This window comes from Acomys russatus, chromosome 28 (genome assembly GCF_903995435.1).
Source record: "Acomys russatus chromosome 28, mAcoRus1.1, whole genome shotgun sequence".
In the NCBI taxonomy this organism is placed as follows: domain Eukaryota; kingdom Metazoa; phylum Chordata; class Mammalia; order Rodentia; family Muridae; genus Acomys; species Acomys russatus.
Window position 1 is genome coordinate 37,350,468 of NC_067164.1, and position 26,555 is coordinate 37,377,022.

At 37.5% G+C, this 26,555-nt stretch overlaps 2 protein-coding genes, 1 long non-coding RNA gene and 1 pseudogene across 3 annotated transcripts in view; 1 reads left to right on the forward strand and 3 right to left on the reverse strand.

Annotated features, from left to right (window-relative positions):
* The window catches only part of LOC127210450 (uncharacterized), a 138,069-nt gene extending 115,042 nt beyond the window's left edge, over positions 1-23,027 (forward strand). Inside the window, exon 2 of the long non-coding RNA XR_007833323.1 lies at positions 22,895-23,027. This is a non-coding gene — a long non-coding RNA (uncharacterized LOC127210450). The remainder of the gene's footprint in view (positions 1-22,894) is intronic.
* On the reverse strand, positions 364-1,299 carry LOC127210442 (olfactory receptor 6C2-like). Its single transcript, XM_051170121.1, has one exon. It carries the CDS (start codon positions 1,297-1,299, stop codon positions 364-366), a length of 936 nt encoding a protein of 311 aa, XP_051026078.1.
* Positions 12,232-13,170, reverse strand: LOC127210434 (olfactory receptor 6C68). Its single transcript, XM_051170112.1, has one exon. The coding sequence runs from the start codon at positions 13,168-13,170 to the stop codon at positions 12,232-12,234; it is 939 nt and encodes a 312-aa protein (XP_051026069.1).
* A 2,644-nt stretch (positions 23,028-25,671) lies between the features above and the next one.
* LOC127210793 (olfactory receptor 6C2-like) lies at positions 25,672-26,555 on the reverse strand (annotated as a pseudogene).

Here is a 26,555-nt window from a genome sequence, read left to right on the forward strand (position 1 = left end):
TCCTTTGTCTTACAGAGGATTTTCCGTTTCATCACGGCCCATTTATTGGTTGTTCTTAGTTGCTGTGCTAATGATGGTGTGTTCAGAAAGTCCCTTCTGGTGCCAATGAGTTCAAGACTATTCCCTACTTTATTGTCTATCATATTTTTAGTGTGTTCGGTCTTATGCTGACTGCAAGACTAAACCTATTCAAAATGTTTGATTTTTAATGGACATAGAGAAAGTCATGTTCATAGGGTTCAAGTTTAAAAAGAAAGTGTGAGCATAGAAAGAGTAAAAAACAGGGAAATAGGAAAACACCATAATATAGCTTCAGGTTTTACATTCACTCACCTTTTTAGTTTAGTATTCTTCATTTTTTTTTTACATCTTTGAGAGGAATGCAATTTTTTTAACTGAGTAATTGAAAGCTTGCTTCACCTGCTTGTTTCTCAGTGCGTAAATAAAGGGATTTAACATTGGTGAAATTGATATGATAAGAAGTGAAATCCCTTTATTGATAGCCACATCGTCCTTGGATGAAGGTTTGACATAAATGAAGATGCAGCTACCATAAGTGATGGAAACAACAATCATGTGGGAAGAGCAGGTGGAGAAGGCCTTTTTCCTTTGCTTGGCAGAGGGAAACCTCAGAATGGTCTTGATGATGTAAACATAGGAAAGGACCACACACACAAAGGTGATGATGAAAGTCAGCACAGCACCAACTATCACCATTTGTTCTATCAGCCATGTGTCTGAACAAGAGATTTTCAGGAGAGGAGCTGCGTCACAACAAAAATGGTCAATGAGGTTTGAATCACAGAATTCCAGGCCCAAGCCTAGACCGATTGGTGGGAGAATGATGCTCAGGGCTGCTACCCAACAGAAGAAGATGAAGTTACTGCACACTCTGCTGTTCATTATGGTCATGTAATGCAGAGGCTTACAGATGGCCACATAGCGATCATAGGACATGATAGCCAGGAGAAAAAACTCTGTCACTGCAAAGAGGTCTATAAACAACAGTTGACTGGCACAAGCAATATAGGTAATGGACTTGTCTCCAGATGAGATGCTATATAGAAATCTGGGGATACAAGCAGTTGTGAGTGAAATTTCTAAGAAGGAGAAATTTTTGAGGAAAACATACATAGGCGTTTTAAGGTGGGGGTCAGTCAGAGTGAGGGCGATGATGGTTAGGTTTCCAGATAAGCTCAACACATAAGAAAGGAGCAGAAAGATAAAAAGCAGAATTTGTAGCCGAGGGTCATCTGTCAGACCCAGCAAGATGAAGGTTGTTACTGTTCGGTTTCTCATTCTTCATTGCTGCCTCTTGCCCAATCTAGTAGAAAAATAAGGAAGACTCTATAAAACGTCAGGGTTGAGTCAGGTGCTAAGCCCAAGGCAAACGAGCTTGAGTGTCATTCCTATGTTACTATTGGTTAGCGAGGAGGCAAGCGGACACTACAAGCTGATGTGTGGTCATCTCTTTGTGTCACATAATAGCTCACATTTGAGTCACATATTTCATGCTGGTATTCTTGTGTTCCTGCAGTCCAGGTGTAACTGATGCCAGCTTAACACATAGTCTTATAAACATCATTCCACAAAGATTTCCCTTTAAATTAATTGCTTTTGGTCCAACACTTCTGCCTTCCCCTAACTTCTTTTTTCCAGACAGGATTTTTAGAAAAGAACATACTAAAACAAATGAAGCGTCCTCCGTTAAGATCATCTTAACATTGTGTCCATATCTAATATTAGTTATTAGCTAATATCTAGTTTCTATGCTTAAATTACTTTTTGTTAAAGATTCATTTAGGTCACTGGGTGTGGCAGCACACACTGTCCTGGCACTTGGGAGGGAGAGGCAGGTAAATTCTGTGAATTCTAGGCCAGCCTAGTTGACATGGTGAGTTTTAGGACAACCAGGGCTACGTAGACAGACCCTGTCTCTACAGTCCCTCACAAAAGACTCATTTATATGTGTCACGGTTCAAATATTTTTGCCTGATTATTTTTCATATATTAATATACTAATTAGTGTTGATTATAGTTTCCTGTGAATGTCACAATAGGATGCTTATGTAATAATGTCATTTTGTGATTTCTAAGACAGGATCATACAAAGAATTGTTTTCCCAGCTTGTAAGTGGATGTGTAGAACCAAATCACCTGATTATTTAATTGCCCTAATTAATTGATAGTTGCCCTCCAACTAGCTACAAATTTAACATCACCTAGTACTGAAGATTCTTTCTTTTCTAACAGAAGGAGCTCAATGAAAGTGTACTTTCTGATATTAAAATTCTAAAATGATGGTCCTTGTGTTTATTTTTAAACACATTAAACGGCGGCACATTTCTTCTCTGTATGCATTCTGTTGTGATGATTTTGATTCAGTTACTGCAGGGAAATCAGGGAATTAGAAGTATGCTGATGTAATTGAAAACCCAGGTCCTCGTTGGTGTGTTTTGGGTCAATATTGTTTTGGTTTGAGGTGGCACTAGTTCTTTATTATAGATGACAGTGTCACCTAGTGACACCACATCGAGATAGTAAGCCATTCCCTAAGTTTATTTCCACTTCACCCTTGCGTTAACACTCTGTTTAAAGTTGTCTCTCCTTTTCTAGCTTTCACTTATACACGAACACTTTTGATTTTAGTATGATTTAACTTATTTTGGCCAAAGTCATCTCTATTTGCTTAACCAATTAATCACAATTCAGTCTTTTTTTTTTTTTTTTGGTTGTGAGCCTAGCCATTAACAGCTGAGCCATCTCTCCAGCACCAATTCAGTCTTTTTTAAATTCACATTTTCTGCTTCATGTAAAGGCTTGATCTATTTACTTCAAGAAATTGTTTCTGATTCTTGCTTAGTATTTTTTTTTAAATGAAGTGACTTGAAGTAAAGAAATAATCTTCAGTTTTATACCTTCAGGGTAATATATATTGCAGTTTTCCATCTTTATACCTTCAGGGGAATATATATTGCAGTTTTCCATTTTTACCACTGAACTTATTTAAGGACCTCTAAATCAGACTTAGAGAGTTCGAATTCATGATTCACTTTTTCTATCTGAATGCCCATGAAAACATGCTCAATTCATTTATCTTGTGTTATGTCTAAGTGCAAAATTCAAATGAAATGTTTTGTGTATCTCTTTTTTTTTGTCTTTCTGAGACTGATTTAATTTGTTTAATGTGATTATCTGTAATGTCTCCATTTTTTTTTGGCCAACAGCATATATTTGCTTTCCTTTTTTACATTTTTAATTAAACATTTTTATTTTGTACATATACATATACATATTATTATACATATAAACAATAAACTACCTATAGCAAGAAGAACCATCAAACAATCAGGAATTATATAAATGTTACATTTTTAGTGTTTTGGCTGTTTGTATTTGGCATCCTTAAAGAAAACATCTTTCCTATCTTGGTGTGTCTAAAATTCTGAATATAAATCAATATCTATTATATTGCATCATTATCAGCTTAAAACATCTATCTAGACCTAAAATGTCTTAACCCCTAAACAACTAAGCTTCATTGTAAAACTAAACTACCTGGTCTTCAACCTCATCAGAGACTTGAGAAGGAATAAAATTGATTACTTGAGTTTGCTGAGAGAGCAACTGAGAGGCTTCCCAAATGAGAAGATGATAAAGACAGTTTGCATACTTCTTATTCATCTTTTAATAATAGTCACCACAAAGGGATATTGTGTTTTTAAATTTTACTTTTAATATAATTTAATTTTAGAAATTATAATAATTCCATTTCCACATTCTTTTTCATTCTTCTAGCTCCTGTCATTAACCCTCTTGCTGTCTCTCAAATTCATAGGTTCTTTTTAAAAATTATCGTTACATATATGTGTATATATTTTAATATTTTAAATACTGAATACAACACGCTCAGTCTGTATAATGTTACTTATATGTATATGATTTCAAGGGCAACCACTTGGTATTGGATAACCAATGGGGGGTCTGTTCCCTGGGGAAGACTGCTCTGTCCACTCTGCCATTCCGTGGTTTCTTTATAATGGAGAGAAACAGGTAATCCCCTGTCTCAGCTATGACACCATGAGCCATTGCAATGACCAGCATGGCATGATAAGCCTAGTGGTGTAGTAATGGAATACAGACCTTGGTGGCAACCACGCTCTCCGATTGCACTCAAGATCTGCTCAGCGAAGTGAAAAACATGTCTAATACTGAAAACCTAGCCAGCTACCTAGGGCTAGGAAAGTCATGGGTCTAGGAGCAGAACACCCAACCTCTAATTTGGTAAACCAGCATAATCATGAACTACATCCTAAAATTTATCCTTACACCCACAGTTGGGTGTAGTTACTACCCTCATCAAGGGAGCTTCTTTCTGCAACAGACAGAGACTAATATAAGAAACCATAGCCAACCAAAATGCAGAGTTGTGGTACTCATCCCTATTGGGTACAGCTGTCACACATCTTCTACACCTAAAGCTCAGAAATTATTGTGGAAGAGGGAGCAGAAGGATTGTAAGAGCCGGAAGAACAGTGGGTTTGATCTAAATCATCTGGAAATGCCAGGATCTACAACCACAGAATCTCATCTACATGGGTGCCTAAGCAAGAGACAAACAAACACCACACCAATAAACAAGCTAACACGGGAGGGAGGACATCCCTGAGGCCTCAACCCTAGATAATGTGGTTTTAATTTGTATTTTTTGTTATGATTAGAGACGTTGAACAATAATATGTGACTGCCTCAGCCACCCATATCTCTTTTTACATGTATATGTGCATATATTTTGCCCATTTTAAAACTGAATTAATTTGCTATTAAGCTTCTAAGATATTTTAAATTATGTGGTGTTTAGTGGCAGATATTCTCACTCTGACAATAGACTGTCTACTCACTCTTAATATTTTCCTTTGATGTACAGAGACTTTTTAGTTTGGCGCCATCTCATCTGTCTGCTTTTGTTATGTTTTCCTCTGCTTGTTTTGTTGTTTTAGTTCTTACATTTAAATCTTTTATTGATTTATCTAAGCTGTATGAAAACAAGTGGTGCGAATATACGGAGAGAAGGCAGCCCCCCACTTAGCTATCAGCAATGCAGGCAGCCCCCCACTTAGCTATCAGTAATGCAGGCAGCCCCCCACTTAGCTATCAGTAATGCAGGCAACCCCCCACTTAGCTATCAGCAATGCAGGCAGCCCCCCACTTAGCTATCAGCAATGCAGGCAGCCCCCCACTTAGCTATCAGCAATGCAGGCAGCCCCCCACTTAGCTATCAGTAATGCAAAGCGGCACAAATGTGTCAGAAAATGGCATAGAAATTTAAAGCAGTAAAAGTAAAATTACTATGTGATCCCGAAGTCCCACATTTGGTCATGTACAATGTTCTTTATCATAATAAGACTGAAAATTACCACATTGTGTGGTCTTGTGCTTGGCTTATTTTAATTAGATTAATGTCCTGTTGTTCCATATATGTTATTATGAATGGCAGAATTTCTGTTTTATTTAGGCTGTATTTTATTTGGTATGTATACCTCATTTTTATTTGTTTATCTATTGATGGGCACTTAGTTTTATAACTTGGATATTGTTGAAAATGACAAAATGAACATGGGAGTACAGAAATGACTTCACTATCAATAAAATATATTCAAATATGCATTTTCAGAGTTCTAGAAAGTGTTATATAAAAGTTTATGGAATCAGTGCAGAAGTTAACATAATATTTGCTTTACACACAAATCAAGCCATTAGAATGACGTCTAAGAATTTTCTTTTTATATGAACTTAATAGTAAAAATTCATTGATGTTTTGAAGCTATTTTTAGTATTATATAAATTAGTCTGACTCTATAACTCTTTCTTACTGACTGATGCCTAATGAGAGAGTATATTTCCTGTGCTTTTATAATCGTTACAGACCTTCTATGAGCTTTCTGCTTCTACTGGTTCTTTCTGCCTCAGCGTCCTCAACAGCACCTAGTTTATCAAATTATTGTGATCATTGATTGGGATAATTCCACAAGAGTTCTTAGTGGATAGTAAGTTAGGACCAATATATCAAATTCTTTTATTCATTTTTGTCTTCCTTCTGCTTTTTTTCTTTACTCATTAACTTGCTGTAACTCATCATGATAAATGAGGTCATTAACCAACGGCCATTGTGCAACTATGTTTTTGTTCTTCTATTCTTGATAAAAGATGAGTTTTTTCTTTTTTTTCTTTTTTGTGCATCTGAGAACATTCTATGTTCCTCTAGTGAATTAACAAGAGGAGGAGTCAGGCTTCGGCAAGTTGGACCATGTGTCAATAGGATTCTATATTTATTTATTAAGACATTAGTTTTTCAATTTCATTCACTCTTATCAATGCAATCAGAGTACTTTTTAATGAAGTCCAGATACAATTAATCTTTTGAAATGTGTTGTGACAAATTTGGTTTATTCGGTCTATTTGGTAAATAAAGTTTCATTTTTTCTCTACTTCAAGCTAGAAAAGGTTTCTTAGAAAAATAGTAGCTCCAGCAGATTGGTCACTTGTATTTCTTATGAAATACACTCTGGGAGAAATATAAAGGTGTGTTTTCTTAAACTTTGTGGATTGAGGCATGCTGTATCTCTTAAGACAGGTACAAATGAAGGCATTACATTATAAATAGACAAATACTTTTGGTTTGTAAGCATCTCTACAGAACAAAAAAAAAATAACTCAAGCACAGGGGAAGAAATAATTAGTTGGTAATCAAATACGTTTACATAAAATTTAGATAGTATCCTTTCAGACAAGATCATTGTGGAATTGAGCCCAAATATGAAAATTCCGCCTATGGATTTTCATGCTGTCTCCTAATTTATAGTAGAATTACAGATTCAAAAACCTTCTTTCTTGTCTGATGAGAAATGTCTCTTTCCTTTTGAACTTGAATAGCAAATGAATGTTCTGGTCATCCAATTCAGTTTAGGTATATTTTTAATATTGAGGATTTCAAGTTCACTTTTATGATCTAAGTAGTCTCAAGTGACAATATTGCAAATAGTTTGGAGATTTCATGGATATTACACTTTCCATTTTGTGCAGATTGGTATACAACTGTGAGTCACGTCTGTTTCTAAAATTACCCTGTCTCCAAGAGTACTCATGAATTTATTAGCGCATATTTCTTGGAAATACATGGTACAATTGGTACAGATTAAATAATTAGGATAGAAGGAGTGAACAAGATATGACCATATTCTTCCCAATGATGCACGTAAAAAGTATGTCCAATGAATCCTATTCCTTCATTATTAATTTTTATAAAACAGAAAATGACATCATAAATATATTTCCATGTTAGCAATATTGATATGAGGTTTTGCTACCTCTGATTTTTTTAAATGGATAAGTGTGATTACTATAGGGCGGCACTATAGATACTATAGAGCCAAGAAAATAGAATGGTGGGTGAAGACGGAAACTGAAGTAATCAAACTAAAGCATACTTACTCTTCTGGAAAAATAATCATGACCTTAGTTGATTTATGATCTTGGCTTTCCTGAAGGTGAAGCTGAAAATATAAGCATGATCAAATGTGCACACAAACCTTATGAAGATGTACACCGGTGTAGAGAATTATTTTGCAGAAAATAATGCTCCTTTTGGTCAACAGAATTGCATTAAAATTTGTATCCTACTATAACTCAGTAACCAATTTATTACATATTAAAACTGACATAAAGACATATAAAGTTATTTTCAGAGTATTTTCATAGTTAATTTCCAATTTCTCTGGACAAAAAGAAATTTTAAATTGTGAAGAAAGGTTATTGTTTTATTATGACAGTCTTTTTTGGGTATATAGAGAATAAAGAGGTAAGTCCATTGTGGCTAAATGCAAACATAATTAATGAATACAATAATAACTAAATTTTGGCAGAGTGTCAAGCAGCAGCAACAGTGGGACTTGTGTCCTTGGGGACAATAAGATACAACAATTTTATTAGCCTCATTCTAAGTAAAAAAATCAATAACTGACAATAGGACAGTGCAGAATTTTCAGAAAATATTTCATTTAACTTAACTCATAATTTAATTAAAGATAGAAAAATTGCTTTATGTCTATGTTTTGATTTGAAAAAGTATAAATATATGCAAAGATAGTAGCTAAATATAAATCCTTTTCCATGTTAAAATATATATTTGTATCACATTCTAAAACACCCTCATCTTTGGATCCTTCCTCTCCTTCTTTTCTCCCACTCCTATTCCTGCACAAAACCAAAAACACGAATGTTGGACTTTTCCATGTACAGTTTGGCATGATCATTAGTGTCATCCTTGTTCAGCCTATTTTCAGTCTTGTTGTGACTCATGGGTGTAGCTTTTGATTATACACACACACACACACACACACACACACACACACACACATATATATATATATATATATAAAATCACAGAAAGCCTCATGACTCTTTCCAATCTGTCCAGTCCCTCTTCTGCAATGTTCCCTCATCCTTAGGTGTTAAAATATTTTGGAGATTTATGCATTGGAGCTGGGATCTACAATTCTGCATATTGCTTTAGCCAAGAAGACTCCAAGGACTGTATTGAAAAGGAGTGGAGAGAGTGGACACTATTTTCTTTTCTACATGTTAGGTAAAGGTTTATCATATATACCCTTTATGTTGAGTTATGTTCCCTCTACCCCTAGTATCCAGTTTTGTCATGAGGCTATGCTGAATTTTGTCAAAATCCTTTTCTGCATATATTGAGATGATCATGTGATTTCTGGCTTTTGGTCCATTTATATGACTTAGTGCTAACAGAACGTGTGTGGGTGTAGGGACATGTATTTGAACCTGAGTAGTCTTTCAGGGGCCTCATCCCTGAAAAACGAACCTTATGAGGATGTACACCAGTGTAGAGAATTATTTTGCAGAAGATAATGCTCCTGGCTCTCTCTTTCCTGGATCTGCTAGTTGCCAATAGTTTCCCAAATAGGGCTGAGACTTCCGCACTACCTCCCCCTGCCATGCTGAGATTTCTGTACGGCTTTCTCTCATGGAGGTTTTGGACATGGAGTCACAGCCACTGTCAATTCAAATGTACAACTGCCCTGATGCCTCAAGGCACACAACAGAGCACAACACTGTTATAACCTCCCATTGACTCTCATAATCTTTTGATATACTCTTCAATGATGATCCTTGAACTTTGGCATGAGGAGGCATGATTCGGATGCCCCTTTGAGAGTCAAGCACTTCAGTTTGGCATGTTGGGCGATTGTGGGTCTCTGTGTTTGTTATTCATCATCTACCACAAGAAGAAGCCTTTTGGATGAGGATTGAGGAAAAAAACTTATCTATGCATAGAGCTGTAAGTCTTTAGGAGTCAATTTAATACTGTGTCTTTAGTAGTTGATTTAATATATTTAGCAGAATAGTAGTAGGTTCTCTCCAACCTATTGGGGCTATGACCTACCGAGACTCATTAACAGCACTGGACATGAGTTGAATTTTGTGGAGTGGGCTTAAAAACAACCAGAAAGTGATTGGTTACTCTCATAACCTTCATGCCACCATTACACACGTGGCCATATGTAACAGTGTTCCCAATTTGTTGTAGCTTCCAAGCGTCTCAGTTGGATAAGATTGATACTTTACTCCCCAAGTAGTTTATGCAGAACTGTCCAACATTTTGACAGCTAGGTCCCAAAATGAGTACCAGTTTGATAGTTTTCATGTTCTGTGACTCAAGAATGTGGTATGTTCTGTAAAAGATTGTTTCTTCTGGAGGGCAGCAAAGAACACTGACAATAGTGCGTAATATTCGGGGGTCTATGAGTCCTTACTGATCAACAGTGCTAGAAGGGATATTCCATACCTGCCATTGGAAGTTTTATTTGTTCACCTATGGTGTGTAATAGAAGCATTGTTCCCCTATTATAAGATGTTTCTATTTAAACTCCTTTTGTACATGCACATTTATATCTAGAGAGGCTTCTAAAATATAGCTTGCCATTTTCAGAAGACTTTTGGTATTAATTATGGCTTTATACTTTCTTCTGCCATGTCTTCCCATATCCCACCACATTTAACCTTCCTTGTTTTGTTATTATTAAATTTTCCTTCACATCACTTGAAATGTATATCGCCTTTTTTAAAAAAGTCCATGGGCCCCGTGGCCCTTTATCAATTTCATGACTTCTATGAGTATTAAAATTTAAACACAATACACATCTAAAGATTTAAAGTTGGCATCCACATATAATAAATAAACACATTATATACTTTTCTGAGTCTGGGCCTGCCCCACTTATCAGCGCCATTCACTTGTCAGTAAATTTTATTTTTTTCACAAATTATTTAGTGTGTGTGTGTGTGTGTGTGTGTGTGTGTGTGTGTGTGTGTGTTTCTTGCATGTATGGATGTGTACCAAACGCATACATGCATGCCTGATGTCCATGAAGGTCAGAAGAAGACGTTGAGTTGCCTAGAACTAGAGACATATGTTTGTGAGCCACCATGTGGGTTCTGGGAAAAGCAAAAAGTGCTCTTAATCACTGAGTCATTTCCCAAGCCCTGCATATAAATAATATAGAGTCACATCACTCAGTCTTCTCCTAAGGCTGCAGGGCAAGTGCTCTCCTATTATGCCATACCCTAGGCTTGAATCTCTCATTGAGTTACACATTGCCAAGTGACGTTCATTAGGCAGTTCCTGAACTTTTACTGTTGAAAAATGACTGTGATGATTATTGATAATTACAATTTTGGTACAGATTCCTATAGGTGGGTTTTCTAGGCAAAAGGTTATATACCATTTGATATTTATTTTGAGGTATTCAAGCACATTGTGCCTGATTCACTTTAAATGTTACTATCTTTAAATATAATAAAAGTTTAAAAATATGACTGATGATATTTATAACAGATTTTTATTTGTAAACTATAACTAATAATGAGATTGTGTGTGTTTTATGTTAGTTAAGGTTAATTTCTGTCATTTTAGCAAATTAAAGATTTTACTTCTCCTTAGAAATTATAAGCTGTTTTTTAATGGATACATACGAGCTTCCTATAGAAGGAGTGAGAGAGCTGAAGGGGTAAAGGGCACTGCAACAAGACCTACAGAAAACCTAGCCTGGGCCCACAGGGGCTCACAGAGACTGAACCTCCAACCAAAGAGCATGAACAAGCTGGACATTGACCCCTACACACACGTAGCAGACGTGCAGCTTGGTCATTGTGTGGGTCCCCTAACAATGGCAGAAGAGGCTGTCTCTGACTCTGTTGCTTGCCTTTGAATCTCTTTCCCCTAACTGGGCTGTCATGTCTGGCCTCAGTGGGAGAGGAGGCACTTAGTCCTGCTGCGTCTTGAGGTGCTGGGTGGGTTGGTACCCATGGGGTGCCTCCTCTTTTCTGAGAAGAAGAGGGGGGAATTGGGCAGGGGAACATGAGGGTGGGACTGGGAGGAGAGGAGAGAGGGGACTGACATCAGGCTGTAAAGTGATACAATAAATAAATACAAGAAAAAGGGTCCTATATTATGGTAGTTATCCTTTCATGTTTCATGGATGCAAGAAAGTCAACTTTTTACTTGCATTTCCTCTTTAATATGTTTCGTTAAAATTTCTCATTTTCCTGTAGAAGTTTAAAAGTTTGTTAGTTAAATCTGTCTTATATTTTTAAGTGGATGAAATAACATGTTTTGCTTAAGAATTGTTTCTCATAGAAACTGTGCAAAAGGAATGCCTTTGCGCCTTATCACATTCCTCTGGAAACAAGGAGAATGTGATTTTATTGAGACAATTTATGGCTAAAGGATTAAAAGTGACATGTTTTACATATCACATCACTCAGTGTTTAGTTTATTAGTAATTGAATTGATGGAAAATCAATGGGTAGAAGGGTCAGGTGTGGTGACATGTCTTTAATCTCAGTACTCAGGAGGCAGAAACAGGCAGATCTTTGTGTATTCCAAGCCAACCAGAGCTACATGGTGAGACTCTGTCTCAAAACAAACAAGCAAGCAAGCAAGCAAGCAAACAAACAAACAACTTAAAATGAACGGCTTCTGCAGCAGCAGCAGCAGCAGCAGCAACAACAACTACAAAACACTACAACCGACAAAACCCATAAGAGCTCAGCACGATTACCTGTAGTCTAAGAAAGCGTAAAGCTTGTTATTTGTAACGAAAAATTATGAAAGAGGGTGCTTTGATTCACCAACTTAGGCACACTTCACTTCTTTAAAAGAAAGGCAATTTTCTTGAGTAAGTCGTGAGAAGCTTGCTTAACTTGCTTATTCCTTAAAGTATATATGAAAGGGTTCAGCATGGGTGATATGGACGATATGAGCACCGACACACCTTTATTTATGGTCACCTCTTCCTTTGCAGATGGCTTGATGTAGATGAAGATGCAGCTGCCGTAGGTGATGGAAACCACGATCATGTGTGAAGAACAGGTTGAAAAGGCCTTTTTCCTTTGTTGAGCAGAAGGGAATTTTAGGATTGTCCTTATGACGTAAGTGTATGAAAGGACCACGCACATCAGGGTGATGATAAAGGTCAACACCGCAGAGGCTATCACCATCTGCTCAATTAGCCACGTGTCTGAGCATGATATTTTCAGAATAGGGTTTGCATCACACCCGAAATGATCAATGACATTTGAGTCACAGAATTCCAGATGAAAACCCAAACTCAGTGGTGGAAGTATAATCATGAACGCCGCCACCCAACAGGAAGTAACCATTGCTTTGCACACCTTGTTGCTCATGATGGTCATGTAATGCAAAGGCTTACAGATGGCCACGTAGCGGTCATAGGACATGATAGCCAGGAGAAAAAACTCGGTTACCCCAAAGAGATCCGTAAAAAACAACTGAGTCGCACACGCATTGTATGTAATTGTTCTGTCTCCGGTTGAAATACTGTATAAAAATCTTGGGACACAGGCACTTGTAAATGAGATTTCTAGGAAAGAGAAATTTTGGAGGAAGAAATACATGGGGGTTTTAAGGTGGGGATCCACTGTAGTGAGCGTAATGATGGTTAAATTACCAGTTACACTCAACAGGTAGGTGATAAACAGAAAAAGAAAAAGCAAGACTTGCAGCTGAGGATCGTCTGTGAGTCCCAGGAGGATGAATGTTGTAATTGAAGTGTGGTTTCTCATTGCCGATGTCAGAAAATTTCCAAACCTAGATGTTAGTATCAGGGAGACTTGGACTATAGAATTCAATGACAAAACCATTAAAGATGAGCATTCTCACAAATATTCAATTAACTCAATGTCTACGTATTACTTTTACTAATGTGAAGAATTTTAGAGAGAATTTTAGTGCTTACATGACCATATATATCCATGGTTTTAGTTAGGTGTGCAAGTGAGAGCATGCTTATAAAACACATAGAGAAATTAAAGCAAAGCTGCAAAACACTTTCACTACAAACTGCGCCCCCCCTTTCTCCTTTACCTCAGGCCCACATTCTGCATCAGCTATTTAGTTGACTTTCACACGAACTCTGGTGCCTCACATTTGACCATGTCCCCTGGATGGGGAGACCTGGTGGCACTCAGAAGAAGGATAGCAGGCTACCAAGAAGAGACTTGATACCCTATGAGCATATACAGGGGGAGGAAATCCCCCTCAGTCACAGTCATAGGGGAGGGGAATAAGGGGAAAATGGGAGGGAGGGAAGAATGGGAGGATACAAGGGAGGGGATAACCGTTGAGATGTAACTAGAATAAATTAATAAAATAAAATTAAAAAATTAAAGTGTCTATCTAGCTTCTAATATTGTTCACTTAAAATGTGCCTTTGCATATTTCCTGTGATTTCACTCATCACAATTAAACAAGTATTACATCTTTTCACATGCATTAAGCAGTATTCTCACTGTGCCACGTATGTATTATCATAATCCTTACAGTAACCTGCGAGTATGGAGGTTTATTATTTCCATGTTATTTATTTATTTGTTTTTAGGTTTCTATATGTATGTTTTTATTTGTGTGTACGTGTTGTACACACACACACATATACATACGTAAACACACACATATGCGTATATGGAAGTCAGAAGACAGCTTGTGGTGCTTGATTCTCCACTTCCACCATGTGAGCACCAAGTATTAAAGTCAGGATTTAGGGCCTGTAGGCAAGAATCTTTAACCCACTGAGCCGTTTCAAATTTTTTAAAATTGAAAACAGATTTTTTTCATATAATATATTCTGATTACAGTTTTCCCTTCCTAACTCCACCCATATGCCTCCTACTTTCTACCTACATACTTCCTCCCTCTTGCTAGAATACACACAAGCATCTAAAATAAATTAATAATAATAATAAACATAATAATAAACAGTAAGAATAATGATACAATTAGAAAAAACAATCCAAATCAGGACAAAACAAACAACAAACAAACAGAAACAAGGACAAAGAAAAAGGATAAGAAACACATATAGACATCTAACTAGGTCTATATGCACTTGTAAATGGGAAATCTGAGGCACCAAGAGGTAAAGTATGTGCCCACTCTTACAGAGATGGAGGCATCAGCCAAAGAGCATGCATGGCCTGGAACTAGGCCCCCTACACATATGTAACCAATGGGCAATTGGATATTCATGTGGACCTCCTAGTCAGCTGATCCAGCGCTGTCTATGACATGGGCTATGCTGCCTGTTTTCAGTCACTTCACCATATGGGGCTGCCTTGCCTGGCCTCAGTGGACGAGGATGAGCTCGGCCCTGATGCTACTTGATGTGCTGGGGTGGGTGGGTGAGTGGCTTCCGTGTTCTGGGGACAAGGGGAGAAGGGATAGGGGAAAGAGGGTGGGAAGAGGGAGTGGCAGGAGAAGAGAGGGGGGCCATGATCAGGATGTAAAGTGAATATATAAAAATATAGTTGCATGTTCAACTGAAACATAGTAAATATTCATATTTATGGGCTTTAGCAGAACATTTCAGTCCAGCATGAAATGTGCGGAATGTCTATCACTTCAGGGATCATTCTTTCTCTTTTTTTTTTTTTTTTTTTTTTTTTTTTTTTTTTTTATTAATTTATTCTTGTTACATCTCAATGTTTATCCCATCCCTTGTATCCTCCCATTCCTCCCCCCCCCCATTTTCCCATTATTCCCCTCCCCTATGACTGTTCCTGAGGGGGATTACGTCCCCCTATATATTCTCATAGGGTATCAAGTCTCTTCTTGGCTACTTGCTGTCCTTCCTCTGAGTGCCACCAGGTCTCCCCCTCCAGGGGACATGGTCAAATGTGAGGCACCAGAGTATGTGAGAAAGTCGTATCACACTCTCCACTCAACTGTGGAGAATATTCTGACCATTGGCTAGATCTGGGAAGGGGTTTAAAGTTTACCTCCTGTATTGTCCTTGGCTGGTGCCTTAGTTTGAGCGGGACCCCTGGGCCCAAATCTGCCTATCATATTGTTCTACTTGTAGATTTCTAGGACCCTCTGGATCCTTTTATTTTGCTGTTCTCCCATGCGTCTCTCATTTAGAGTCCCAATAGGATGCCTTCCCCTCTGTCCCAGTTTCCTGGTAAGTGAAGGCTTTCGTGGGACATGCCCCTTGGGCTAGTATGCAGATATAAGTGAGTATATACCATTTGATTCTTTCTGCTTCTGGGTTAACTCACTCATTATGATCATTTCTAGCTCAATCCATTTATCCACAAATTTCGGGAATTCCTTGTTTTTAATAGCTGAGTAGTATTCCATAGTGTATATGTACCACAGTTTCTTTATCCACTCTTCTACTGAGGGACACTTAGGCTGTTTCCATGTTCTGGCTATTATGAATAAGGCTGCTATGAACATGGTTGAGCAAATTTTCTTGTTGTGTGCTGGAGCATCTTCTGGGTATATTCCAAGGAGTGGAATAGCTGGGTCTTGAGGAAGCCCTATTCCCATTTTTCTGAGATAGCACCAGATAGATTTCCAAAGTGATCGGAGCGGCAGCGGTAGAGGCGGCAGCACCAGCGGCACCAGCAGCGGCGGCTGAGGTTTGCAGCTCATTCTTTCTCTTGGGGGCCTTCAAAAGTTTATATGAGCTTTCCCAGAAATCTCAATGCATTAAAGTCTATAAAACATTCAGTGTTATTTCTCTTATCAACTGTACTGTTGAATCTATTAACTTCAGAAAGTCTTGATTCATGTACTTTAAGCAATGTTTTTTCTACTTTCCTTTTTTGGCTGAGTGAGCACTGCCTTCTGATACTACTGGCCCCACATATATTGAACACCAGTTCTGTGACCATGGGAAAGAAAACATGATAGAGAGCTTACACCTACTTAATAAGTCCATTGTCATCAGGTGACTGCAGCTCACACTCTGAGAACCTCTTACTGTGCTCCCCAGCAACTTTGTATATCTGTCAGTTTATCTATCTGTCTGTCTGTCATCTATCTGTCTATCTATCATCTATCTATCTACCTATCTATCTATCTATCATCTATCTATCTATCTATCTATCTATCTATCTATTTACCATCTATCTATCATCTGTCTACCTATATTATATATGATATATGCTTGTATATTATATAGGTGTTCACTTGTCTAGCCAATGCTGACACTGAGCTTGCTATTCTCTTGTGACTGCATCCTAAGTGATGGAAATTGCCGGCCCACACATCAGGCCACATCTTCTTTTCAGTCTCAACTCTCCACTACATAGCTTTCCTGGTATTGAATTTAGCTTTGCTTAGGTATTGAGACTATCTTTAATCTTTAATCATAAAAATATGATTAATTCAGACTTGAACAAATAGTAAAAGTTAATAATATCATAATATTCATATTGGATAACTCATGTTTTGAATGTTTAATTTCCAGAGACCAGAAATGAATAATAAAATCTCAGTAAAAATGCCACTTTACCGATACTTTGTGTGTGTGCTTGTTTATTTATTATTTATTTATTTGTTGTGGTTTGACACAGGGTCTTTCTGTGTAGCCTTGGCTGTCCTGGAACTTGCTTTGTAGATCAGGCTGGCCTTGAATTCAGAGATCTGCTTGCCTCTACCTCCTTATTGCTGGGACTAAAGGTGTGCGCCACCACAACCAAGCATGTCTATCTGTGAGGAATTTTATTTTTGAATGTTTCTAAATCAGGCCTGGTAATAATTTCTAGGGTTATCATACCAGCAAACATGTCACAAATGATTGTAGAATTGTCCCATGAAATGCTATCACAAGTATTCAGCATGGATTGCTTAAAGCCTAAAACTTTTATAAAATGGAAAACATATCCCTATATTTCCCACTCATCTTTTCTGGCAAGTGTATATATAATACATACAAGAATACACATGAACATAGGCAGAGTAAAATGTATTCATACTTACCTTTTGGCTGGAGGTCATTGCATGATGTCTGCTGGCAATTTATCTGTAGGTGCTAACAGCAAGGTCTAGGTTGAATAGTGACTCCAAATCAGAGACGTAACACTAAGTTTTCTCAGGGAAACACATCCACTCTGAAAAGGGCCTGAAGCACCTGGCTCAGACTTTTTTCCATGAGACAGCATCTGCCATTTAAAACACAGAAGATACATTCTTGCTTTCTTATTAGGGACAATGAAGTAATTCATTGCATAAATTGCTGGCTTTGTGATGAGCAGGTGATTGACAATAATCGAGTTTCTGGATATATTTAGCACTAAAGCCTGTTACTATTATTTTACAAATCCCAACTATAATAGACTAGAGACAAGAAACGAAAGAATCCTTTGAGTCTCATGTTTAAAAGTCACCTAGGAACCAAGAGAATAGTTTTCTGGCAATCAACTGCTCCCAAGCAGTATCAGGGAAAAGCCCCAGGGATGGGAACAATGCAACTTCATTAGATGTGCTGCTGGTGCTGGGCAGCAGACGATGCTACTTAACGTTTTTCCTGTATTGTCTATGGTAATAAAACTGGTGCAATATCACTTTACCTTTACAAAATAACTCATGGATACTATTGGATTTTTTATAATAAAAGGAAAGAAAAAGGCAAAAACAAAACAGAGATAACACTCAACAATTAGGCGAGGAAACCTGAAAAATACATTGGATATCGCTCTGTATGAGAGAATTTACATTTTCATCACATTTGTAATGACAACGTCAGTTTGGACACCCTTAGCATTGCTTATTTGCAATATCACACTGCCTCAAGATTTTATGTGACCATCTTGGTACATGTGATCACTGGTATACCATATTGGTTCACTTGGTAGTTCTTAGTTAGAAAATTTTTATGTTTGTGTAGTTGTTTTTAAAAAATCATATCCTATTACATATGTTGGAAAAATTGTGAGGCCTCAATGTGGGAAAAAATAACTAAAGTGAGTATGACCTGTGATGGTTGCTGTGAAGGTAACTCATGGGCCTCAGAAATATCTACTTGTTAATGGCAAACCTTCCCAAGCCCTAACAAAGATGTCATTTGCACTAAGGAAAACAGAACCATGTGTTATTAACACTACCATCTTTTCTTGGTGCATTTCCTTTTTCCTTTTTCTTTTTCTTATTTAAGTAATTTATTCAGATTAAATCTCAATTGTTACCCCTCACTTGCATCTTCCCATTGCCCCCTCCCTCCCTCTTTCACCCTGTTCCCCTCCCCTAGATCTGTGACAGAACAACTCCTCTCCCACCATATGATCACAGCCTATCAGGTCTCATCTTGGTAGCCTGCTTCCCCTTCCTGTGAGTGCTACCAGGTCTCCCCAGCAAGGGGAAGTGGTTAAATAGGGGCAGCAGAGTTCATGTCAGAGCCAGTCCCCACTCTCAACACAACTGGGGAGAATGTATAATCCATTGGCTAGATCTGAATAGGGGTTCTAGGCTTACTGCATGCATTGTCTGTGGTTGGGACAGTAGTTTGAGCAGACCCCCCCCCCCGGTCCAGATCCACCAGCCTTGATGGTCTTCTTGTAGGTTTCTAGGACCTTTGGGATCTTTCTATTTCCCCATTTTCCCTTACCTCTCTCTCCTAGAGTCCCAACACTAAGTCCCAGCATCAATCCCAAGCATCTGCTAAGAGAAGACTTTCAGGGGACATCCCTGTGGGCTAGTGTCCAATTATAAGTGAGTATATACCATGTGCATATTTCTGGATCTGGGTTAACTCTCTCAGGATGATCATTTCTAGTTTCATCTATTTGCCTTCAAAATTAAAGATTTCCTTGTTTTTAATAGCTGAGTAGTATTCCATAGTGTAAATGTATCACAGTTTCTTTATTTATTCTTCAACTGAGGGACATTTAGGTCGTTTCCAGATTCTGGGTATTATGAGTAAGGCTGCTGGTAACATGGCCGAGCGTATGTACTTGTTTGGTGAGGCATCTTTTGGGTATATTCCAAGGAGTGGAATAGCTGCATTTTGAGGTAGCCCTATTCCCAGGTTTCTGAGAAGCACCAGATTGATTTCCAAAGTGGTTGTACAAGTTTGCACCTCCACCAGCAATGAAGGAGTGTTTCCCTTTCTCCACATCCTCACCAGAATGTGTTGTCACTTGAGTTTTTGATCTTAGCAATTCTGATAGGTGTAAGATGGAATTTCAGAATAGTTTTGATTTGCATTTCTCTGATGAGTAAGAACACTAAGCATTTCTTTAAGTGTTTCTCAGCCATTCGATATTCCTCTGTTGGGAATTCTCTGTTTAATTCTGAGCCCCATTTCTTAATTGGGTTATTTGGTTTAGTGGTGTTTAATTTCTTGAGCTCTTTATTTATTTAAGATATTAGTCCTTTGTCAGATGTAGGGTTGGTGAAGCTCTTTTCCCAGTCTGTAGGCTGTTGCTTTGTTCTGTTCACAGTGCTTTCTGCCTTACAGAAGCTTCTCAGCCTCATGAGGTCCCATTTACTAATTGTTGACCTTAGAGCCTGGGCTGTTGGAGTTCTGTTCAGGAGGTTGTCTCCTGTGCCAATGTGTTTCAGACTCTTCCCTACTTTTTCTTCTAACAGTTTTAATGTCTCTGGTTTAATTTGATGTCTTTAGTCCACTTGGACTTGAGTTATGTGTACGGTGATAAATATGGATATCCTTGCATTTTTCTACATGTAGACATCCACTTAGAAAAGCAACATTTGTTGAAGATGCTATCCTTTTCCCATTGAATCAATATGGCTTCTTTGTCAGAAACCAAGTGTCCATATGTGTGTGAATTTATTTCTGGGTCTTTTATTTAATTCTATTGAGCAACAAGCCTATTGCTATGCCAGTACCATGCTGTTTTAACTACTCTTGCTCTATAGTACAGTTTGAGATCAGGTATGGAGATTCATCCAGAGAATCTTTTATTACACAGGATTGTTTTACCTACTCTGGGTTTTTTGTTTTTCTGTATGAAGTTGAGAATTGATCTTTCAGTGTGTTTTAAAAATTGTGTATGTATTTTGATAGGAATTGCATTGAATCTGTAAATTGCTTTTGGTAAGATGCCATTTTTACTATGTTAATTCTCCTGATCCATGAACAAGGAAGATCTTTCCATCTTCTGATGTCATCTTCAATTTCCTTCTTCAGAGATTTGAAGTTTTTTCAAAAAAGTTTTTTACTTGCTTGGTTAGAGTTTCTCTAGATACTTTATATGACTTGTGGCTATCATGAAGGGTGTAGTTTCCCTAATTTCTTTCTCAGCATGATTGTCATTTTTAATAATAATAATAATAATAATAATAATAATAATAATAATAATAATAATAATATGAATTTATTCACATTACATCTCAATTGTGTGATTGTCATTTCTATACAGGAAGGCTACTGACTTTTTGGAGTTAATTTTGTACCCAGCCACTTTGCTGATGGTATTTATCAGCTGTAGGAGTTCTCTGGTGGAATTTTGAGGGTCACTTACATACACTATCATATTATCTGCAAATAGGGATAATTTGACTTCCTCCTTTCCCATTTGGATCCCATTGATCTCCTTTTGTTGTCTTCTTGCTCTAGCTAGAACTTCAAGAACTGTATTGAAGAGATATGGAGAAAGTGGGCAGCCTTGTCTGGTCCCTTTTTGTGGCGGAATTTCCTTGAGTTTCTCTCCATTTAGTTTGTTGTTGGGTATTGGCTTGCTGTATATAGCCTTTATCATGTTTAGGTATGTGCCTTGTATCCCTGATATCTCCAAAACTTTAAACATGAGTGGGTGTTGTATTTTTGTCAAATGCTTTTTCTGCATCTAAGGAGATGATCATGAGACTTTTTTCTTTCAGTTTGTTTACATTGATGAATTTCCATATATTGAACCATCCCTGCATGCCTGGAATGAAGCCTACTTTGTCATGGTGAATGATGTCTTTGATGTGTTCTTTGATTCAGTTTGTGAGTATTTTATTGAGTGTTTTTGCATCAATGTTCATGAGAGAAATAGGTCTAAAATTTTCTTTCTTTGTTGGGTCTTTGTGAGGTTTAGGTATCAAAGTGACTGTGGCCTCATAGAATGAATTTAGTAATGTTTCACCCACTTCTATTTTGTGGAGTAGTTGAAGAGTATTGGTATTAGCTCTTCTTTGAAGGTCTGGTAGAATTCTACTGAAACCAACTGGTCCTGACTTTTTTTTGTTTGTGAGGCTTTTATTGACTGTTTCTATTTCTGTAGGAGAAATAGGACTATTTAAATTGTTTATCTGATCTTGATTCAACTTTGGCAAGTGGAATCAGTCAAGAAAATAGTCAATTTCTCTTATTTTCCAATTTTGTGGCATAGAAGTTGTTTAAGTAGGACCTAATGATTCTTTGTATTTCTTAAGGTTCTGTTGTTATATCTCCCTTTTCCTTTCTGAATTTGTTGATTTGGATAGTGTCTCTCTGCCTTTTGGTTAGTTTGGCTAATGGTTTTTCTACCTTATTGATTTTCTCAAAGAACCAGCTCCTGGTTTTCTTGATTATTTGAATTGTTCTCTTTGTTTCTAATTATTGATTTCTACCTTGAGCTTGATTATTTCCAGCCATCTACTCCTCTTGGGTGTTTCTGCTTCTTTTTTAGGGCTTCCAGAGGTGTCATTAAGTTGCCTATGTGAGATGTTTTCAGTTTCTTTATGAAGACACGTAGCGCTATTAATTTTCTTCTTAGAACTGCTTTCAGTGTGTCCAATAAATTTGGGTATGTTGTTCCATCATTTCCAATGAATTTTAGGAAGTCCTTAATTTCTTTCTTTCCTCCCTGACCTAGTTGACATTAGAGTAGAGAGTTGTTTAGTTTCCATGTGTGGGTAGGCTTTTTGTTATTTCTGTTGTTGAAGTCCAGCTTTAGTCCATAGTAATCTGATAGGATACAAGGTATTATTTGAATCTTCTTGTATCTGTTGAGGATTGCTTTGTGACCTACTATATGATCAATTTTGGATGTGCTAAGAAGAAGAAGAAGGTATAATCTTTTGTGTTTGGGTGAAAAGTTCTGTCAATATCTGTTAGATCCATTTGATTCATGACATTAGTTAATGTCATTATTTCTCAGTTTAGTTTCTGTTTCGTTGACCTATCTTTTGGTGAAAGTGGGGTGTTGAAGTCTCCCACTATTAATGTGTAGGGATTGATGTGTGGTTTAAGCTTTATTAATATTTGTTTTACAAATATGGGTGCCCTAGTATTTGGTGTGTAGATGCTCAGAATTGTGATGCTATGTGTTTACTTTTGATGACTTTTGATTAATTTTGGTTGAATACAGGTGGTAAACTTTAAACCCCTACCCAGATCGAGCCAATGGGCAGAACATTCTCCACAGTTGAATGGAGAGTGGGGTATGACTTTCTCATGTACTCTGGTGCCTCATATTTGACCATGTCCCCTGGAGGGGGAGACCTGGTGGCACTCAGAGGAAGGATAGCAGGTTACCAAGAAGAGACTTGATACCCTATGAGAATATACAGGGGGAGGAAATCCCCCTCAGGAACAGTCATAGGGGAGGGGAATAAGGGGAAAATGGGAGGGAGGGAAGAATGGGAGGATACAAGGGATGGGATAACCATTGAGATGTAACAAGAATAAATTAATAAAAAAGGAAAAAATTACTAGATATTAAAATGGCTACACCAGCTTGCTTCTTGTGTCCATTTGCTTTGAATACTTTTTTCCATCGTTTTACCCTGAGGTAATGTCTATCCTTGTGGCTGAGATGTGTTTCTTGAATGCAGAAGAATGTTGGATCTGATCTTGATTCAACTTTGGTAAGTGGAATCGATCAAGAAAATTGTCCATTTCCCATTTAGTTAGTCCATGTCTTTTTATTGGAGAATTGAGACCATAGATGTTGAGAGATATTAATGACCAGTGATTGTTAATTTCCTTGATTTTGATGTTGGTTGCTTTAGAGTGTTTTTGTGATTATGTTTTGCAACAGTGAAGTTATCTATTTACTGTGTTATTTTGGTTGTAGTTTTCCACTTTGGGTTACTTCTAGTAACTTCTGTAGGGGCAGTTTTGTGGATATGTACTGTTTGAACTTGTTTTTGTCATGGAATATATTGCTTTCTCCATCAGTGTTTATTGAAAGTTTCACTGGGTATAATAGTCTTGTCTGGCATCTGTGGTCTTTAGGGTTTGCAGAACCTCTGCTCAGGCCCTTTATGGTCTCTGCAGAAAAGTCATGTGTAATTCTGATAGGGTTGCCATTATACATTACTTGGCTTTTTCCCCTTGCCACTTTTAATATTTTTCTTTGTTCTGTACATTTTGTGTTTTGATTATTATGTAGCAGGGGGATTTTCTTTTCTTGTGTATTCTATTTGTTGTTCTGTGGGCCTCTTGAATGTTTATGTGCATCGCCTTCTTTAAATTGGGGAAATTTTCTTCTATGCCTTTGTTGAAAATATTTTCTGGGCCTCCAAGCTGGGCATCTTGTCTTTCCTCAATGCCTATTTTCCTCATGTGTCATCTTTCCATGGTGTTCTTGATTTCTTGGATGTTTTGTGGCAGAAAATTTTCAGATTTAACATTTTTTTGATGGTTGCATCAATTTCCTCCCTTGTATCTTCTAGTCCCAAGATTCTTTTTTTCTATCTCTTGAATTCTGTTAGAGAGGCTTTCCTCTGCATTTCCTGCTTTCTTCTCCAAGTTCTCTCATTCCCGGCTTTCTTCTGTCTGTGCTTTTATCATTGTTTCCGTTTTAATTTTCAGATCTTGAACTGTTTTATTGATTTCCTTCATCTGATTTTTTGTATTTTCCCTAATTTCTTCTAGTTATTTGTTCACTTCCTCTCCATAGACCTCTTTAATGTCCTCAATCTGTTTGGCTGCATCTTCCTGTATTTGTTTATGGATTTTATTTGTTTCCTCCATTATCATCTTCATTACTAAGGATATGAGGTCATTTTCTTGTGCTTCAGTTGTGTTTGAGTTTTCAGGGTTGAAATATATCTGGGTTCTGGAGATGCCATATTATTTTGTTTTTTGTTGTGTTTTTTTCACTGGCCTTTAGCCATCTTGCTGTCTCTGATGTTCAGAGGCTGTTTCTGGGGTCTTTCACTTGAGAGCAGTTCATTAGTGAGTGTCTATAGGGTCAAGAACCCTCATCTATGTGGATCAAGGAACCCTTGCCCGGATCAGGCAGGTGACCTGGTTTCAGCTCCAGGGGACTCTGCTCCACACACTTGGCTCCCTGCTGGTTCATCAGAGCCCAGTGATGGTGCTCTGCAGTCCAAGGATCAGTTTGAAGTAGTGCTGCCCATCAGCTTCATCTGTGTAGGTGCCTACATCCAGTCCATGCATGGTCCTTGGTTAGTGCTACACTCTCTGGCAGCCCTTCTGGGCCTTGATCAGCCTGTTGGTCTTCTTGTGGAGCTCCTGTGCCCTCCAGGTCCTTCTATCCGTCCCCTACTTTTCTCTGGTTTGATCATGTATGTGCACACACGAGAGTATATGCATTCTGTTGTCAAGCACATTCTTGCTCAAATCCTTTCTATATCATATTGTTTCTATGCTTTTACTATTCATTCTCTTTGGTTAAAGTACATGACTTCTTCCTTCTCTTTTGAGATTTATATTTTAAATAAAAAAATTAATACCACAAATAAGATGCAACATTTGTTAGTACATTTCAAATGTTTTAGAGTATTTACATGTTTCTGCCCCAGTGGCTAGCCCCACATCCATGTATGGTCAGTTGTAATTGGACTCAGGGTAATAACAATAAAAATGAATAGCTGAAAAGAGATAAAAATCTGGAAAGAGATGTGTTGGATGACCTAGAAGGGTTGGAAAGGGATAGTGGGGATCTATATGTTCAAAATACATTGCTTTCATAAATGAAAATGTCAAAGAATAAGTAAAAATATAAAAAATAAAATTACATAAATATAGAATGTTTTTATATTTATGTAAACAGAACTTTGCAAAATTATTGTTCCAAAAGTTTCTTAGGAGTTATAAATACATTTGTCAAGTTACACAATAGATTTTGAATAATGTTGAAAAAGCCAAATGGGAAACAAAGAAAGATTTTCCTCCTAGAAATCAATTTCCATGTTTTCTTTAGTAATTAAGGCCTATTTTGATTATTATTAAATAGAGAATTAAATTTTGTCTAAGTAGGTTCCCAAAATTGAAAAAGCTAACCCGACTGAAATAGTTAAGATTTCCAGAAAAATGAAAACACCCCAACTAACTGCTTAAATCTAGTATAAGAGATATACAAGTTTTAAAAAAACTGTGTCATTTAAAGCTTGTTCACTTGCATATTTCTTAAGGTATAAATAAAGGGATTTAACAGAGGGGCAACAGATGTAGTGAGCACAGATCCCCTTTACTGACGTCTACCTGTTCTTTGGCAGAAAGCTTCACCGTACATGAAGATACAGTTGCCATACGTGATGGAAATCACATTCATGTGAGAGGAACAGGTGGAAAAAGCTCTCTTCTTCTGCTGTGCAGAGGGAAGTCTGAGAATTGTCCAGATAATGTAAGAGAGAACCACGCCTATTAGCGTAATGATGAATGTAAGTACTGTGCAAGCAATGACAGTATCTGAGCGTGAGGTCTTGAGGAAGGCAGATGCCTCACAGCCAAAGTGACCAATCATGTTGAGGTCACAGAATTCCAGCTGGAGGCCCATGCCAAGGGGTGTGATGATAGTCAGCAGTCCAGACAGCCAGCAGCAGAGGACAAGGATGACACAGACCTTGCTGTTCATGATGGTCGCATAGTGCAGGGGCTTGCAGATGGCCACACAGCGGCCACATAAGACATGGCTGCCAGCAGAAAAAACTCTGTGGCCCCAAAGAGTCCAATAAAAAATATTTGACTGGCACAAGCATTATATGTTAAGGTATTATCACCAGTTGATATACTATACTAAACAGGAACCTAGGAATACAGACTGTCATGCATGAGATTTCTAAGAAGAAGTTTCAGAGATAAAAATACATAGGCATATTAAGATGGGAGTCTATCAGGGTGAGAATTATAATGGCGAGGTTCCTAATTATGTTCAGAATATATGTTAGAAATAAGATGACAAAACACAGAACACAGACCTTGGAGCCCTGGCTCATCTGTGAGTCCCAGCAAGGTGAATGTTGTTATTACCGTGTGGTTTCTCAT

Coding starts and splice junctions, on each gene's coding strand:
- LOC127210442 (XM_051170121.1), bottom strand. CDS start 1,299: ATGAGAAACCGAACAGTAACAACCTTCATCTTGCTGGGTCTGACAGAT.
- LOC127210434 (XM_051170112.1), bottom strand. CDS start 13,170: ATGAGAAACCACACTTCAATTACAACATTCATCCTCCTGGGACTCACA.